The sequence below is a fragment of the Dreissena polymorpha genome, chromosome 5, assembly GCF_020536995.1.
Source record: "Dreissena polymorpha isolate Duluth1 chromosome 5, UMN_Dpol_1.0, whole genome shotgun sequence".
NCBI lineage: Eukaryota > Metazoa > Mollusca > Bivalvia > Myida > Dreissenidae > Dreissena > Dreissena polymorpha.
In genome coordinates, this window is record NC_068359.1 from 47,389,973 (window position 1) to 47,406,679 (window position 16,707).

The window sequence follows — 16,707 nt, forward strand, 5'->3', positions numbered from 1 at the left end:
AATAAAATATAATAAAAGGTAGTTAAGTTAAAATACTTACAATAAAATGTACAAATCACTCAATTTGAGTTACGAGACTATGGACAGATTATCGTTATATAGATTCTAAATATCATTAACACATTTTAAAAGGTACAGATGACGTGTAAAAGTGTCATTCATATAAACAGTGTTTACCATGTATTAAAATGTCATTGCAGTCTTATATCATTTAAATCAGTTAAATCATTTATTGATGGAGTTGAATGAAATTTAAAATATAATAATAATTTAAAGTATAATACGTATATTTATCGGTTATATATTAATATATAATATATTATATATTAATAATATTAAATAATAATATTAATAATACTAAATAAATGAATTTCAATTTAAAACCAAAACAGAATTTTATTTTATTAGATGTATAAAATAATAAAATAATATAAAAAAACGTTTTCCCCAGGTTTTCAAAAAGAACTCACCAGAGAAGAAGATTGATTAATTTGGGGCCGAAATGACAATGTTTCTGGGGCCGAAACGTCTTAGATTTGGGGCCGAATTGACTTGAAGCTGATTTATCTAAGGTGTAATCATCCGTGGCCATCTTGGTTTAGGGCCGAAACGACATTATTAGCTCATTTACATTGTCAAAACGAAAGTGCAGTTTCTTTGTGTACTGAATCTATGTTTTGTTCGTTCGAAAAATAGTTCGAAATTTGTATCGATGTGTCAGGAGTTTTGGAACTGAAATTATATTTCTCAACCGGAAAAAACAGCACTCGACCGGTCGGTCAGGTATTTAACAAACTTTACACGCCGACCGTCAACTTCACTCGCAAATTCGAGCGTACTTTCGTTTTGACAACTGACGTCAGAAATTATTCGATGTGCGATGTGAATCTAAAAGTAGTTTTCATGCAGATTCATTCATACGACACAAAGACACAATAATAATAAAAGCATGGTCACTGCGGTTGATTAAAACGTATACGGTAAAGTGTATATAACAAGAATTGCCTTTTAAGAATGGTGAAGTATGTATTATCAGAGTTTCCCTTTTAGTAGTGTTTAATTATTACTAAAAATTAATCAAGCATTTTATTTTGTGTGTTGACTCTTTGAACATGGCAACACATTCGATGGACGCTGCATAAACTTCCGAATTTTGTTCTCGATTGTTGTTGTGATGGTTGACATCAATATGGAATTTCTTTTAAATTGCGTGGTTTGAGCGAAACACATAAGACTGTTACACACGTAGGAACCGTGTTATCTATGGTACAAGTATGTCCGTATTGTGTCTAAACGAATATAACTCGTTGTTTAATAATCAAGTATGTATTAAATTTCTTTGAGATTGTGATCGTTTGTGGGTTTCAACAAAATTTGTAGAAAGCAGAAATGGTCTGTGTCTGACTGAATGAATTGAATGACGATGTGGGAAGTTATATTGGGGGAAAACCACGCGTTTGTCACGAGTTATTTTAAAAACTTACCGCATCGAAGTGGCGCTTTACAGGAAAGGCTAATATTACAATACGTCGTTGGTGTTTATATTCAAAATAATAACTTTGGAGTAGAAATGAAACATCGAAAATGTGGATTTGGTATTTAAATGCTATGGACTGAAGTATTGTTTACATTGAAGATAAAACTTATTAATACTAGTACTGTAAACATTTAAAAAAGGTAAGTTTACTTCTCAGTTATTGTGTTAACGTATTTATCTTTTAATTAAATTGATTAAATCACGAAATATTGATCTGTTATATATAAACTTTATGGTATTGTTTTAAATGAAACCAAAAGCACAATATATTTTTTCCATGTTTTTCGGTTAAGTTCTGTTGATTAAACAAAGTAAATGATTGTGAAATATTGATTTTGACTGTCATAAGATCACATTGTGATTTAAAATTAAGTGTTGTTGAATTATGACATACTTCAAAAGCAAAACAAACATAACAAAAGTATACAACATTGAAAAGACATAATGATACTATTAACGACACTATGAATACTAAAAAACTAAACTTATACTGAAATAAGAAACGGAATAAAGTGTGTCATACATATAAAACTCAGTATTCTCTTACTAAAACTGAAAGAAGTTGATATTGTTTAAAAAGCCCATGGCAAGTCTTTGTCCAGTGAAATTATTCTAAAAAGTGTATGTGTAACTATTTGTTACAGGACTGCAAATATGATTTTTTTACTATTCTGCACATTTTCGATCTATAAGACAACTTATTTAAATTATAAGCCTATATCTATTATTAACTTGCGAATGTCCAATGAATAGAATCACAACATTTAAACGAAATAGGAAACAACTGAATTGTTCATAAACATTGAGTATTTGTCTACTATTTTTCTGATATAAAGATTTAATACTTTAAACTTGTGTCGGGGTGAAGTTAGGTCGAAGGTCACAGATTAACGATGTTGCATATACTTAAATACCACTCTTCACAAAATAAATATCTAATGAATAACCTTTATCCAATAACACAAATGGCTCTTAACAATAAGTTGTTTATTGTCTTATTAAAAACAAAAAATACACAACAAAACAGATAAAAAAGTTTTGTATATATACATGCTTTATATTCCCAAATAATACAAGTTGTATCAATCGGTAAAATACAACTGCACATAAATAATCCCCGTATTATGCTACTCGCTAGTTCTCCAATTCCGTATAACCATACTAGCCGGACTACTTTTAATGACGTTACTCTGAATGCCGAAAATTATAAGATTATTCTTGGTTAATTAAAAATCATTTTTAACTTAAATGACTCAAAATTGTTTATAATAAAAGGAATACTACGCAAGTCAATTTTTACTTGTAAGTGTTTGTATCAGTCTCGTGGCTTGCGCTATTTCGTATCACACTCGAGGCAATTGCCGGTATTTCAGATTCAGAAATATGAACGCGGCTGTCAGATCTTGAATCTTGTACCGGAAAACAAGAATAATCTTTGACGTTTCTGTCCCAGCCGCTTGATATATTTTGATAAATATGACGACATAAGCAAAAGCTAGCCAGAAGCACAATATATTTTAAGCCCAACATTTTGCCGCAAATAATTGTTACACTTGTAGTTGTCTCGATGTGATAAGAAGATAATTGGACCGAAAAGGACTTTGCTTTAACAGCTGATAATGACATCTTTTGTACTGAAATGACCGGCATTGTAAACAGCGATGTATAATCCGAAATGATAAAGTTTGATTTATACTACTTGCATAAAGTAAAAAAACGTATACACACGTAATGTGTATTATATTTAGAAAACCAATGCAGAGAGTTCGTACTTTTGTACGCATGTTATTCCATAAGTCCAGTTCTTTACGATACCTTCATAAATATGGATAGCATCACAAAGTCTAAATGTCAGACAATTCTTATTCAAGTACACATTTATTACCATAAGAAACATGTTAGACAAACTATGTTTATTGGAATTTTTGTAATGTTCGTCAGTATTTATTACAGTAGCTGGACATTTGGACATACATATTTTTTAATATCGAACATGGCATCTCGCATTATTCCCATGAGTAACGTCTTGGTCATTTTGGTAGGGATCACACATAGTGTGCACTATAAATAATGTATAAGCGGATTCCCACGATCTTATATAAGCACAGCCGTTATAGATATTTATACAACAATATTAAATTTTATGAAAAATTCTGCATCTTGCATCACTTATCAAATAAAACAAACATTGGATTATTTCAAAATAATTTATCCAATGCCATTATTATTTATTTATGCACTTTTTACAAATTTAAACTGTTTTAGTGAATAAAAACAATATTTTAAGAAATAGAATACAAATAACTATCCTTAAAAGCAAAACAAAAAACACATCAGTTACCAAATGTCTGATAAGTCGGTTGCGTGCCCGAACAAATAAATAATAAATATTATGATACAATTATATAGTATTATTTATTATTACATTTGAGTTGCATTAGGATGAATTTAGTAATGAAAAAACATAAAAGCATATTCATTATAAGAAACAAATCAAAATTTAGAATACATTTTACATGATTATACACACATTATTACGATCATGACGAAAATAAATTACATATATTATTGAATATCAGTGTTACTATTTAAAAAATGTAAGTGGTGTTAAATCTGGAACTGTCAAATCTTCTCTTTGAAATATTTGAACAGCAAAACCTGGAACACTTGATTAAGAATATTGATAATAACTAGTTATTTTGAAAAGCAACCTTAGTGTTTTATTTTAGAGTGTTTATGCCACAATAAATAGATTTTTTTCACACATTATATATTTTATTAATAAAATAAGTAATAAGTAAAAAGAGAATTAATATCTGTATCAAATCTAATATTGTTGTTACTTCCATGCTTTTTTGATTGCCCCATTTGTATGGAAAACAAATCAATTGTACAAAACAATTGATTAATATTAACGCATATAGTCATTAATAATAAGATCAAATTTAACACAAAAAACATCTTATTATCATTAATTAATCCAATGTAAAAAGCATCAAAATACCTTATTATCTTTACTTAATCCAATATCAAACGTCCACTTGTAAATTATTTTGGGAAGGAAACGTCTTGGGAGGAAACGGTTTGGGAAGGAAACGTCTTGGGAGGAAACGGTTTTGGATAGAAACGTCCACAGTGAGGAAATGGTTTGGGGTGGAAACGTATAGTAACCATCAGGAGTATCACCTGCACATCAACAATCTCGAAAAGCTTGCATTCTTTTTAGCTGTTTTTCATTTGAAACATATCTTCGCTACTCCTATGTGATGGTTTTAACTGACAACACATCAGTCATGGTTAACATTCAGACACAGAGGTGAACAGGTTATCACTACTTGTATCTGGAAACCAGGAATAACTCGTTCTTTGCAAGAACATCAATTTCTCTCTATCGTCCTAATACATTCCATGTCGTCTCAACGTCCTGTTGGACGTTTTTGCCTTGGAGTTTGTTCTGTCTGATTAGACACTTCATCAGCAAGTGGTAAATCAGAATTTTCTTATGTTTTGTTTTCCACTGGTCGACCTGTATGCGACCAGAGACAACAACATAGTTCCTCTGTACGTGAGTCCAGTTTACGATCCCGCAGCGTGTGCGATTGTCTCATATTCGTCCGCTTGAGATCAACTGGATGCTTACGCTTATATCTCATCCATTATTTTCTTCTTAGAATATCATGGTGAGCTTTTTCCATATCCTCCTGGTCGCTACTTGGTGATCCATGGGATAATGGTTCAACGACTTTGTCAGTTTCCTGTACTATGTTTCCAGGAAACTTCCTCACAGGTCCAATCTCATATTTTAGTGAGACAGATTTATACGGATCCAAATATGTGACACTACACGTCTTGCCATTATTTAGTAATCCTTACAGAAGAACGTTTTTCTGTTAGGGCTTCAATCCTCGTTTTTTTGCAAAGATAATTCCACCAGAACTGTCTATGAGGTTCTCTGGAAGTTCTTTTCTGACTCGGTTTTCGAGGGCATAAGATCTCCTCAATCAATATGCTAGACACATGGAGGTTTTTCTCATGTATTTCTTTGATGATAGAAATTTGTTCTTATCTCCATCAAAGGATACAGACTATGCTTTCGCATACCTTGGCGTTCGTAAGTCATCACAAGTCTGTGCTAACCTAGCTATTTCGGAACTGATCCAAGCCATGGAACTTCAACGCTATGTTTTTCGTTCCTTTACCTTTTAAGGGGATTTGGGTTGCTGTTTGGTTTCTTACTAGGCTTCCTATGAAACCCTTCATCAGGTTTATTAACAGTTCCACAAATATTAAAAGACGGTTTTCCTTCTTATTATGGCTTCAGCCATTCAGAGAAGTGAAATTCACGATTTTTCTGTTGAATACGACCATTTTCAGTTTGATCCGATGGCGTCTTCACTTTGTTGTGTCAGCTTAATATCAACTCCCCTATATGGCTTTTTAAAATCTTGAGGTCCCAAGTTTTTCTAAAACTGGTAGACATGAAGATGAAGAAAAACTTCACTGGTCAGTCGGGGCTTTGAAGTTGTATCTCAGCATTGTTAGTCCATTCGAGGTTCTCGCATGAGACTCTTCATTTCCCTTAAAAAGGGGAGGGGAAATGTGTCTGCGGCTTCTATTTCTCGTTGGTAGCCTCGACTAAGAAAGGATAACTCTTATCTCTAATCTAAGGATTCATTCCTTCTTAGGATCTGACCGCATGAATTAAGAGCTCTGTCTGCTTCGTGGGCGTATATTAATCACACCCCACTTTCTGACGTGCTCCAGGCTGTTTTCTGGAGGAATCCGACCACCTTTTTCATCCTTTTATCTTCGTTTTCTGAAGTGCCAAAAATACAACTTATATATGTTTGGTGTTTTTGTGGTTTCACTAACGGTAATGTCTGTTACGACATAGACCTACTTACTTTGTCCGAGAAGTCACAATAAATACCTTTCTAACGAAGGTTAGCTGAAAAACCATTGTTTTGGGTTTTGCTATCATTAGCTGATAACCCTGTATATGGGTTCTACTGTGATGGGAAAATATATACGAACCTTCCTTCCGCAGCTTCAAAATCAGCTATTTGATAGCAGATAACGTATTTATGATATTAAAACAAATTTTAAAAGTCATTTCGTCGTCAAAAAATTACGTCATTTCACAGTTAACAGTGAAACTTATCGATAATTTTTACTGTTTATTTTCACTGTTTGGAACAGTGAAATTATTAATTTTTAAGTCACTGATATTTTTCTATAAACAACTGAAAATTATAACATAAAAGAGTCTGACCGCAAGTGTAGCGATTATTGATATTAAAAGAGTTTGATCACAAGTGTAGCGATTATTGATAAAAAGATTCTGATCGCAAGAGTAGCTTTTATTGATGTTAAAAGAGTCATGTAAAAGTGTGATTGCAAGTGTAGCGATTATTGATATTAAAAGAGTCATGTAAAAGAGTGATTGCAAGTGTAGAGACTATTGATATAAAAGGAGTGCTGTAAAACTGTGATCGCAAGTGAAGCGATTATTGATATTAAAAGAGTCATGTAAAAGTTTGATCGCAAGTGAAGCGATTATTGATGTGTGATCGCAAGTGTAGCGATTATTGATATTAAAAGAGTCATGTAAAAGTGTGCTAATCCACCTCCGGTAGACATATTTTTCAAGTAGCAGGTTTCCACGAGTGAATAGCCGATCTTTCGGGGCGCGTGGTTACCACCGGCTGTCTTTTCTGTCTAGCGCTGCGGCCTTTATATCCTACTTTTTACTTGTATAACATATTAAATAGATCTGTTAGTGAATACTTAATGCATTCTTTTACATTTTTTTTATGTTTATTGGGAGGCAAAATATATTGGAATCGTGTCATTGAAACTAGATAACTGAAGTAATGTGTTGTTTAATCGTTGTGGTCGTAAAATAAGACTTATTAATTTCTGAATATAAATAAATAATATATTTATTTTCTCGGAAACGAATGTTGTTTACTGGTTTCTATAGATACGATTACGGAATAATTTTGTCTGTTTCGTTATGAAACGTTATGCACGGATTGCCTTGGACGAGTTCGTTAGAACGATAGAATTATGCATTTTCCCTACCAAGTGATATTACGTCATTCCTCCTTTAAATTTGGTCAGAAGATTGGTGTCAATGATATCTTGAAGGAGTTCGAAAGTGGTTACGTTTGCTTGAAAAACATGGCTGCCAAGGGGCGGGTCCTCATATGGCTATATATGGCTAAAGTAAAACCTTGTTAACTCTCTAGAGGCCACATTTTTAGTCTAATCTTCATAACTTGTTAAGAAGATTCATCGCAATAATATGTTGGACGAGTAAGAAATTGATGCCAGTTGGTTGAAAAACATGGCCGCCAGAAGGCGGGACATTTTCCTTATATGGCTATAGTAAAACATTGTAAACACTCTAGAGGCCACATTTATTGTCCAATCTTCATGCAACTTGGTCAGACGATTTGTCCCATTAATATCTTGGATGAGTTTGAAAATTGTTTCGGTTGCTTTAAAAACATGGCCACCAGGGGGCGGGGCATTTTTCTTTACATGACTATATATTGACTTTAGTAAAACTTAGTTAACACTCTAGAGGCAACATTTATTGTCCAATCTTCATGAAATTTGGTCAGATATTTTTTGTCAATGATATCTTGGATGAGTTCGAAAATGGTTACGTTTACTTCAAAAACATGGCTGCCAATTGGCGGGGCATTTTTCCTTATATGGCTATATATGGCTATAGTAAAATCTTGTTAACACACTAGAGGCCACATTTATTTCTGATCTTCATGAAACTTAGTCAGAAGATTCATCCCAATAATATCTTGGACGAGTTCGAAAATGATGCCGGTTGGTTGAAAAACATGGCCGCCAGGGGGCGGGGCATTTTCCTTCTATGGCTATAGTAAACCCTTGTTAACTCTCAAGAGGCCACATTTATTTTCCGATCTTCATGAAACTTGGTCAGAAGATTTGTCCCAATAATATCTTGTTATCTCAGGTGAGCGACTTATTATTTGTGTGGATGGGTATCCCTTAGGATGATGGGTGCTCACAACTTTCTACTTTCAATCCCCTTTCTGCAAGTAATATAAGGATGTCTGTTTGAATAATTGTTTTTATGACCCCCTTCGAAGAAGGCAGAATATAGTTATTGCGCCATACATCTGTATGTCTGTGCAAAATTTCCTTTCTCAGCATTTAGTTTGACGTAAATTGATGGATTTTGAAAATAACTGCACAAATATAAACCAGCATAAGACCATGTGTTGTGATAACATCAGCCTACCTACCTCATTTTCACTCTGCTTCTTATGGGAGAAAAGGTTGAGACAAAAGTATTTCATGTAAATGAGTCGTTTTGATACATTATAAGTTGTTGCTTTTTACTTAAACAATCTATATCATAATCATTACATCTTTGTATTTTTGAAGGGTTAAAAGCCCATACACACTCAAAATCAATGAATATTTCGTACTTTATTTCGAAAAATGACGTTAACACATAAAAAATCAATGTTCCTTATAGCAAAAGTCAAAATTTCAATGCTAGATGTGGTCTGGTAACATGAATTTTACATATTACAAAATGCTCTTTTTTCCTTTTTAGCTCACCTGAGCACAACGTGCTCATGGTGAGCTTTTGTGATCGCTTTTTGTCAGTCGTGCGTCGTCCATCGTGCGCCATCAATATTTGCCTTGTTAACTCTCTAGAGGCCATATTTACTGTCCAATCTTCATGAAATTTGGTCAGAAGATTGGTCTCAATGATATTCTGGATGAGTTTGAAAATGCTAACGTTTGCTTGAAAAACATGGCTGCCAATGGGCGGGGCATTTTTCCTTATATGGCTATATATGGCTATAGTAAAATCTTGTTAACACTCTAGAGGCCACATTTATTGTCCGATCATCATGATACTTGGTCAGAAGATTTGTCCCAATGATCACGTGGATGAGTTCGGAAATGGTTTTGGTTGCTTAAAAAACATGGCCACCAGGGGCGAAGCATTTTTCCTTTTATGGCTATAAATGGCTTTTGTAAAACCTTGTTAACACTCTAGAGGCCACATTTATTTTCCGATCTTCATGAAACTTGCTCAGAAGTGTTGACCCAATGATATCTTGGATGAGTTCAGAAATGGTAACCTTTGCTTGAAAAACATGGCTGCCAAGGGGCGGGGCATTTTTCCTAATATGGCTATATATATATGGCTATAGTAAAATATTGTTAACACGCTAGAGGCCAAATTTATTGTCCAATCTTCATGAAACTTTGTCTGAAGATTCATCTCAATAATATCTTGGACGAGTTCGAAAATGATGCCGGTTGGTTGAAAAACATGGCCACCAGGTGGCGGGGCATTTTTCCTTATATGGCTATAGTAAAACCTTGTTAACTCTTTAGAGGCCACATTTATTTTCCGATCTTTATGTAACTTGTAAGAAGATTTCTCCCAATGATATATTGGATGAGTTCGAAAATGGTTTTGGTAGCTTAAAAAACATAGCCACCAGGGGGCGGGGCATTTTTCCTCATATGGCTATATATGGCCACATTTATTTTCCGATGTTCATAAAACTTGGTCAGAAGATTTGTCCCAATAATATCTTGTTATCTCAGGTGAGTGACTTTTGGCCTTTCAGGCCCTCTTGTTTGTTATAGCCCCACCAACGAAGTTTAGGGGGGTATAAAGGAGTGAGCTTGTCTGTCGGTCGGTCGGTCTGTCTGTCTGTTTGTCTGTCGGTCCGTATTAAGTGTCCGCTCTCTCATTCGAGTTGTTTTCATCCGACCTTTACCAAACTTGGTCAGATATTGTATCGAGATGATGTATAAGTCAAGTTTGAATATTGGTCATGCCGGGTCAAAAACTAGGTCACGGGGTCACTTAGCGCGTTTTAAACATTAAGCATGGTGTCAATGCGGCATGTGGGAGTATTCGTCACGTCTGTAACAAAGCTCTAGTTGTTTTTACTTTAGTTAACACAAGATTTAAGTTTACAATTTATAAAAATTTCTCATGTTTATGATCCACAGACAATAAATTGGAAATCAGTCGAGTAATTAAATAGTTTTCTTTTCTTGTGTACAGTACCTAACAATGCCTTAATTTTCCTTCAATCTGAGATCCGCGCAACATACTGTCATTTATTAAATTATCGACAATAACGCTGAGATTATTAATAGACATGTTTGGCAATTATTTTGTTGCCCAAACTGCTTAATAATATTGCGCATCAAACGGTTTAACACGTTGTATAGAACACACAACTGTTGTGGTCAAACTATTAATTGTGTTTTATTTCACATTACTTGTTCATATGTTTCAAGAAATAAAGGTAAAATAATGACCTTTTATAAAGTATGTATAGCACCTACAATGTTGAATAATGATCAAACAGTAATGATCAGGCATTTGATATAAAATCTGTCTTAAGTCTTAAAAATTACGTCCATTCCATATGTACGACACGCTTTGTTTGTTGGACAAAATGGCCGCAAAGTAAGCATTGCTGAGGGGTGTGTGAAAAATCAATTTATGATTGGCTGATCGGAAAATTTGATTGACAGGTGGCGACTGGTTAATAAGGCATATGGTATATTAAGGTAAAGCAGACTTCCAGAAAGTTCCAAAATTGTTTTTGTTTTTTGGCATTAATGCAGCATGTTTTTCATGAAACATAGCTGTTTTGAATATGACGCGTTATAATAGTGTATTCAAAGAAATCATCGGCTCCTGGTGTGTGTGTCTGTGTGTTACAGCTCAGTGTGGACTGTGTGTGTATGTTACAGGTCAGTGAGGACTTTGTGTGTGTTACAGCTCAGTGAGGACTTTTTGCAAGTTACAGCTCAGTGTGGACTATGTGTATGTGTGCTACAGCTCAGTGTGGACTGTGTGTGTGTTACAGCTCAGTGAGGACTTTGTGCGTGTTACAGCTCAGTGAGGACTTTGTGTGTGTTACAGCTCAGTGAGGACTTTGCGTGTGTTACAGCTCAGTGAGGACTTTGTGTGTTACAGCTCAGTGAGGACTTTGTGTGTGTTGCAGCTCAGTGAGGACTAGGTGTGAGTTACAGCTCAGTAAGGACTCTGCGTGTGTTACAGCTCAGTGAGGACTTTGTGTGTGTTACAGCTTAGTATGGAATTTGTGTGTGTGTGTGTGTGTTACAGCTCAGTTAGTACTTTGTGTGTGTTACAGCTCAGTGAGGACTTTGTGTGTGTTACAGTGAGGACTTAGGGGAGGAGAATAGCCTAGAGCGCGCCTTGGAGATGAGCAGGAGGGACATCAGCACTGATGAAGGTATATGCAAATCTTCATTGCTGTAAAACCAGTATTATCATTGAGACACAAGTATCCATTGATTTTTGTGGGCCCACTTCAATCAAGAAATCATATTTTCAATAAATGTTTGCATATAAAGTCTGCAATATAACATTTAAAAACGAAAACGAATATAGGATTCACTGAATATACTGATTTTCACAAATCCACATTATTTCATGTTATGGAGATTTCATGACTCCACGATATGCCAAACTTGAAAATGTCGACATATTTTTAGCTCGACTTTTATATATGAAATATATATAGTGGAACTATCCTACTCACCCCTTGATTTACTGCTTTCATATTGTGCATACTTCTTTATCAACATGACACCAACCTATAAACAAGGGCAGACAACTGTATCAAGCATTTTGTAAGAATTATGGCCCTTTTTTCACGTAACATATGCATATCATTGATAAATCTATGTTATAGTTTGCGTTCCACCTCAAATATTTTCTATGTCTCTTGACATATTGTTTCATATTTTGCATACTTCTTTGCCAACATGATCCCAACCTATAAAGAAGAGCAGACAACTATATTAAGCATTTTGTAAGAATAATGGCCCTTTGTTTACTAAGAATATGCATGTTATTAATAAATCTATGTTAAAGTTTGCGTGCAACCTCAAATATTTTCTATATACAGTACAGCCAACGCGGAACCATCATCCCCGGCTACGCCACGGCCAGAATAGTTAGACTACTCGGCGGCCGCGTCGTGTGTTCACGCGTCGTATCGCTGAAGCACTCGGCATCGCTCCGCGCAATGAAGCCGAGTCTATATTAACCTCGCGTACTTTCGCGGAATAAATTCGCCGCATACGTACGCGGCGGATCAAGTGAAAAAATATTCACGTACATGTACATTTGTGTAGCGTAGAAACCTAGATTTACGCTACTTTCATAGTTTTTATTTTAACGTTTTAATAAGCGATATGGCACGTAATGCTTTTAAACAAATAATCGTTGAATTAATTACGCACAAATGTAAATGTTTCGTTCGATTCTCAAATGAGCATTATTGAATTTGTAATCCTAAACACGCTTCCAAATTTTAATGCTAACGCGACATTAACAAATTCTAGCGTCAAAGAAACAGTGCTAAAATATCCTTTGTCTTAATAAAAAGCGCGCGAAAATTATGCAGACATGTAGAACGTCGAATGGAAAATGTGGGTGTATTTTGTGTTGTAAAAAAACATGACCATCACGTCAGGCGATTTACGCGTGTTCAGTGGAAGAAAAAAACGCCCCGATTGGACTTTATTTCATCACATCTTTAAATAGTAAAAAATCCCAAAAAGTATTTGATACTTAAGAATAACAATAGTTATAATTAGCTGATAATTAACAAAACAACAATTAAGTCTTGATTATTGATGTGGCTTCAACCTGCTAATTGTCTCAGCTACAATATTATAGCAAAATCAACAAGCAATTATAAATCCCTTATCTGCTGGAGCCTTGACCACTTGTAGGTGCAAAAACAGCTGCCTGGTCTCCTTGTTGTCTCGATATGAAAGGGAAATAATTGTACATAATTACGTGACCATGTTTAGGTGTGAAAAACATACACGGGCGGGAAACAAACTTACTTGGCAAGACACATTAAATATGCACTAATACAATCCGCGCTTATTTAATTAAATATGATTTTAAATATCATTATAATTGTTCTTTTAAAATTTATTGACTTACTTATAATTTTTCAAAGATTTTTATTTTATGATGCGCATCGACTCGGCGTCATATCGCGGATCGCGGCTTGCCTCAGCATGTCTCGCCGGACAGATGCGAAGCATCGCGGCGAAATGCGACGTGCCGCCGCATACTGTCGCGGCTTCAACGGCAGACTCGGCATCGACCCGTTGCGCCTTGATTCCGCGGATCGCGGAAAATGTTTGTTCCACGTTGGCTGTACTGTACCTTGTCATATTAATTGCTTTTTTATTTTGCATACTTATTTACCAACATTACCCCAATATATAGACAAGAGCAGACAACTGTATCAAGCATTTTGTAAGAATTATGTTAACTTTTTATACTTAAAGTTATGTAACTCTGACTGGCATTTTGACAGAATAATGGCCCCTTTTATACTTAGATAATTTAACATTTGGTTAAGTTTTGTGTTTTGGTCCATTTTACTCCTAAAGTATCATAGCTATTGCTTTCAGACTTGGAAAACTAGATAACTATCGTAAGGAAACTGTACAGGGCAAATTGCATAACTCTGGTTGGCATTTTAATGGAATTATGGCCCTTTTATACTTAGATAATTTAACATTTGGTTACGTTTTGTGTTTTGGTCCATTTTACTCCTAACGTATCATAGCTATTGCTTTCAGACTTGGAAAACTAGCTAACTATCGTAAGGGGACTGTACAGGGCAAGTTGCATAACTCTGGTTGGCATTTTAATGGAATTATGGCCATTTTTTGTCTTAGTAATTTTTAATATTGTGTTAAATTTTGTGTTTTGATCCACTTTAATTCTAAAGTACCAAGGCCATTGCTTTCAAACTTCAAATACTTTCTTACTATCATGAGGTTACTGTTCCTGGCAAGTTGACTTTGACCTTGACCTTTGAATGACCTTGACTCTCATGGTCAAATTAATACATTTTGCTTAAATTGCCATAACTTCTTTATTTAAGATCAGATTTGATTCATACTTTGACAAAACAACACTTACCTGACATATCACAATGGACTCCACCCAAGCGATCTCCTACGCCCCAACCCAGAATCCCCCCCCCCAAAAAAAATAATATTTTTCTTATCTTTGAAAGATCATCTAATACATGACCCCATCCCCACATTATACTCCCCTCTCCACTCCCACCACAGCCCCCCCCCCTCCACCCAAAAAGATTTTGTTTCTTTGAAACATGGTAAAAAAAAACATAAATATTTATTTATTTTTAAGGACGGTCCAACCATCCCACCCAAGCTATTGCTATCAAACTTGAAATAAAATTTTATTAGTTTGTTTTATGTCTTTACAACTGTTCAATAGATTGTGGAAAATATACCTATACTCAGAATCGTCTATAAAGTACAAGTTCTTTAAATTATAAGCGATCAATATGGTTCAATTATGGTCCTCTTCCACTTAGAATATGACTATATTACATTGACCTTAGTGATTATGAACAATTTCTTTATGATGGCTTACGCTATACTGTCAAGCACTCGAAAAGTTGAGCGCGCTGTCTTCTGACAGCTCTTATTCTTTCCACTGTCAGTTTGACGTTGTTTTTATGTCCCCCAGTCTATACTGGGGGACATATTGTTTTTGCCCTGTCTGTCGGTTTGTTGGTTTGTTTGCGTCAAACTTTAACATTTGTTATATTTTTGCAATATTGAAGATAGCAACTTGATATTTGGCATGCACGTTCATCTCATGCGGCTGCACATTTTGAGTGTTGAAAGGTCAAGGTCATCCTTCAATGTCAAATATATGGCTTCAAAGCGGCGCATAAGGGGGCATTGTGCTTCTGACACATCTCTTGTTTATCATTACCTGTAGGCTGTACTTACATTTAATTACTTCTTGTTAATGCCTCTAGATTATTGGCTAGCAGAAATGAATGGCAAGGAAAACACTGTGCAGCAACACACTGACAACTATTTAAAATAATCAAATGTACTAAAACTGTATGTTTTCTTGTTTATGCCCCTAGATAACTGGCTAGCAGCAGTGGATGACAAGGAGAACACAGTGCCCAACTCTGCTGCCGACGTCCCTATGGTTACATCAAAGTCTGAACTCTTGACCCCGTGCCTCTCTGACCCCATGGCGGAGTTTGATGACGACCCTACAGAGGGGACTGGGATCGAAGGCATCAATGATCTTCCAGACATAAATAATGAGGTAAATTAACTAAGATCACTTACCCTTTTTCACCTGCGTGTTGTCACTCCAAAAATCAGATTAACCCATTCCCTGTCAGAAGTCTGTTCAGGTTTTCTGCTGTTTGCTGCTCATCAGTAACTAAGGGTTGGAAATGAAGCCTTTTAAACTTGAATTTAGTAAAAAAAAGGTCTTACATTTAATGTAACTTTCTAAGGAAAAACAAAAGCGTCAAAATACGTATCTTAGTGGTAAAAGGTTAAATTAAAGACCTTTCATACAAGATTCACGTTTAAGAGGCGTCGTTTCCAACCTTAAGACACTGATGAGCAGCACACAGCATTAAACATGAACATACTGCGAGTTACTCGCAGGCCGGTCTAGTTTTATACTGTTTGCATATGGCTATTTTCACTTTAAGACATAGACCTAAGAAAAAAACATTTTATGCTTTCCGGTGGTTTATAGAGAAATATCAGTGAAATAAAACTGATATTTCACTGTTTCAAACAGTGAAAAATAACAGTGAAAAATATCAATATTTTTCACTGTTTAACTGTGAAATGACGTCATTTTTTCGACGAAATGACGTCATTATTTAAGTGAAAATATCCAGTTAATCTCTTTTACAATGTGAATAAACGTTGAAAAAAGCATAAAATTAAAAGAAAATTTGTTGGATTCGATGGAATATCGATTTAAATTCACTCGTGATCATACAAAATAAATATTTTCACTCGTGGCCGTGCCACTCGTGATAATATTATTTTATATGATCACTCGTGAACTAAAATCGATATTCCATCGAATCCAACAAAGATCTTTTATAGAATGAGGTTGTTTCATGGGCTCAATGCAAAGTTACACGTTTCATTAAAGCATTTATAGCAATGTACAGTTTTAAGAATAGAGAGGATATTTGTTGGATTCGATTTTATTTCACGAGTGATCCTAGAAAATTATATTTTCCCGAGTGGCGCACCCA

General features: G+C 34.9%; 1 protein-coding gene across 1 annotated transcript in view; it reads left to right on the forward strand.

Moving 5' to 3' along the window:
- Nucleotides 1–640: 640 nt before the first annotated feature.
- The window catches only part of LOC127881354 (transcriptional regulator ATRX homolog), a 72,784-nt gene continuing 56,717 nt past the window's right edge, over nt 641–16,707 (forward strand). The window contains 3 exon segments of the mRNA XM_052429124.1: nt 641–1,022; nt 11,762–11,835; nt 15,553–15,743. Coding sequence (XP_052285084.1) covers nt 1,015–1,022; nt 11,762–11,835; nt 15,553–15,743 — 273 coding nt within the window. The 5' untranslated portion in view covers nt 641–1,014.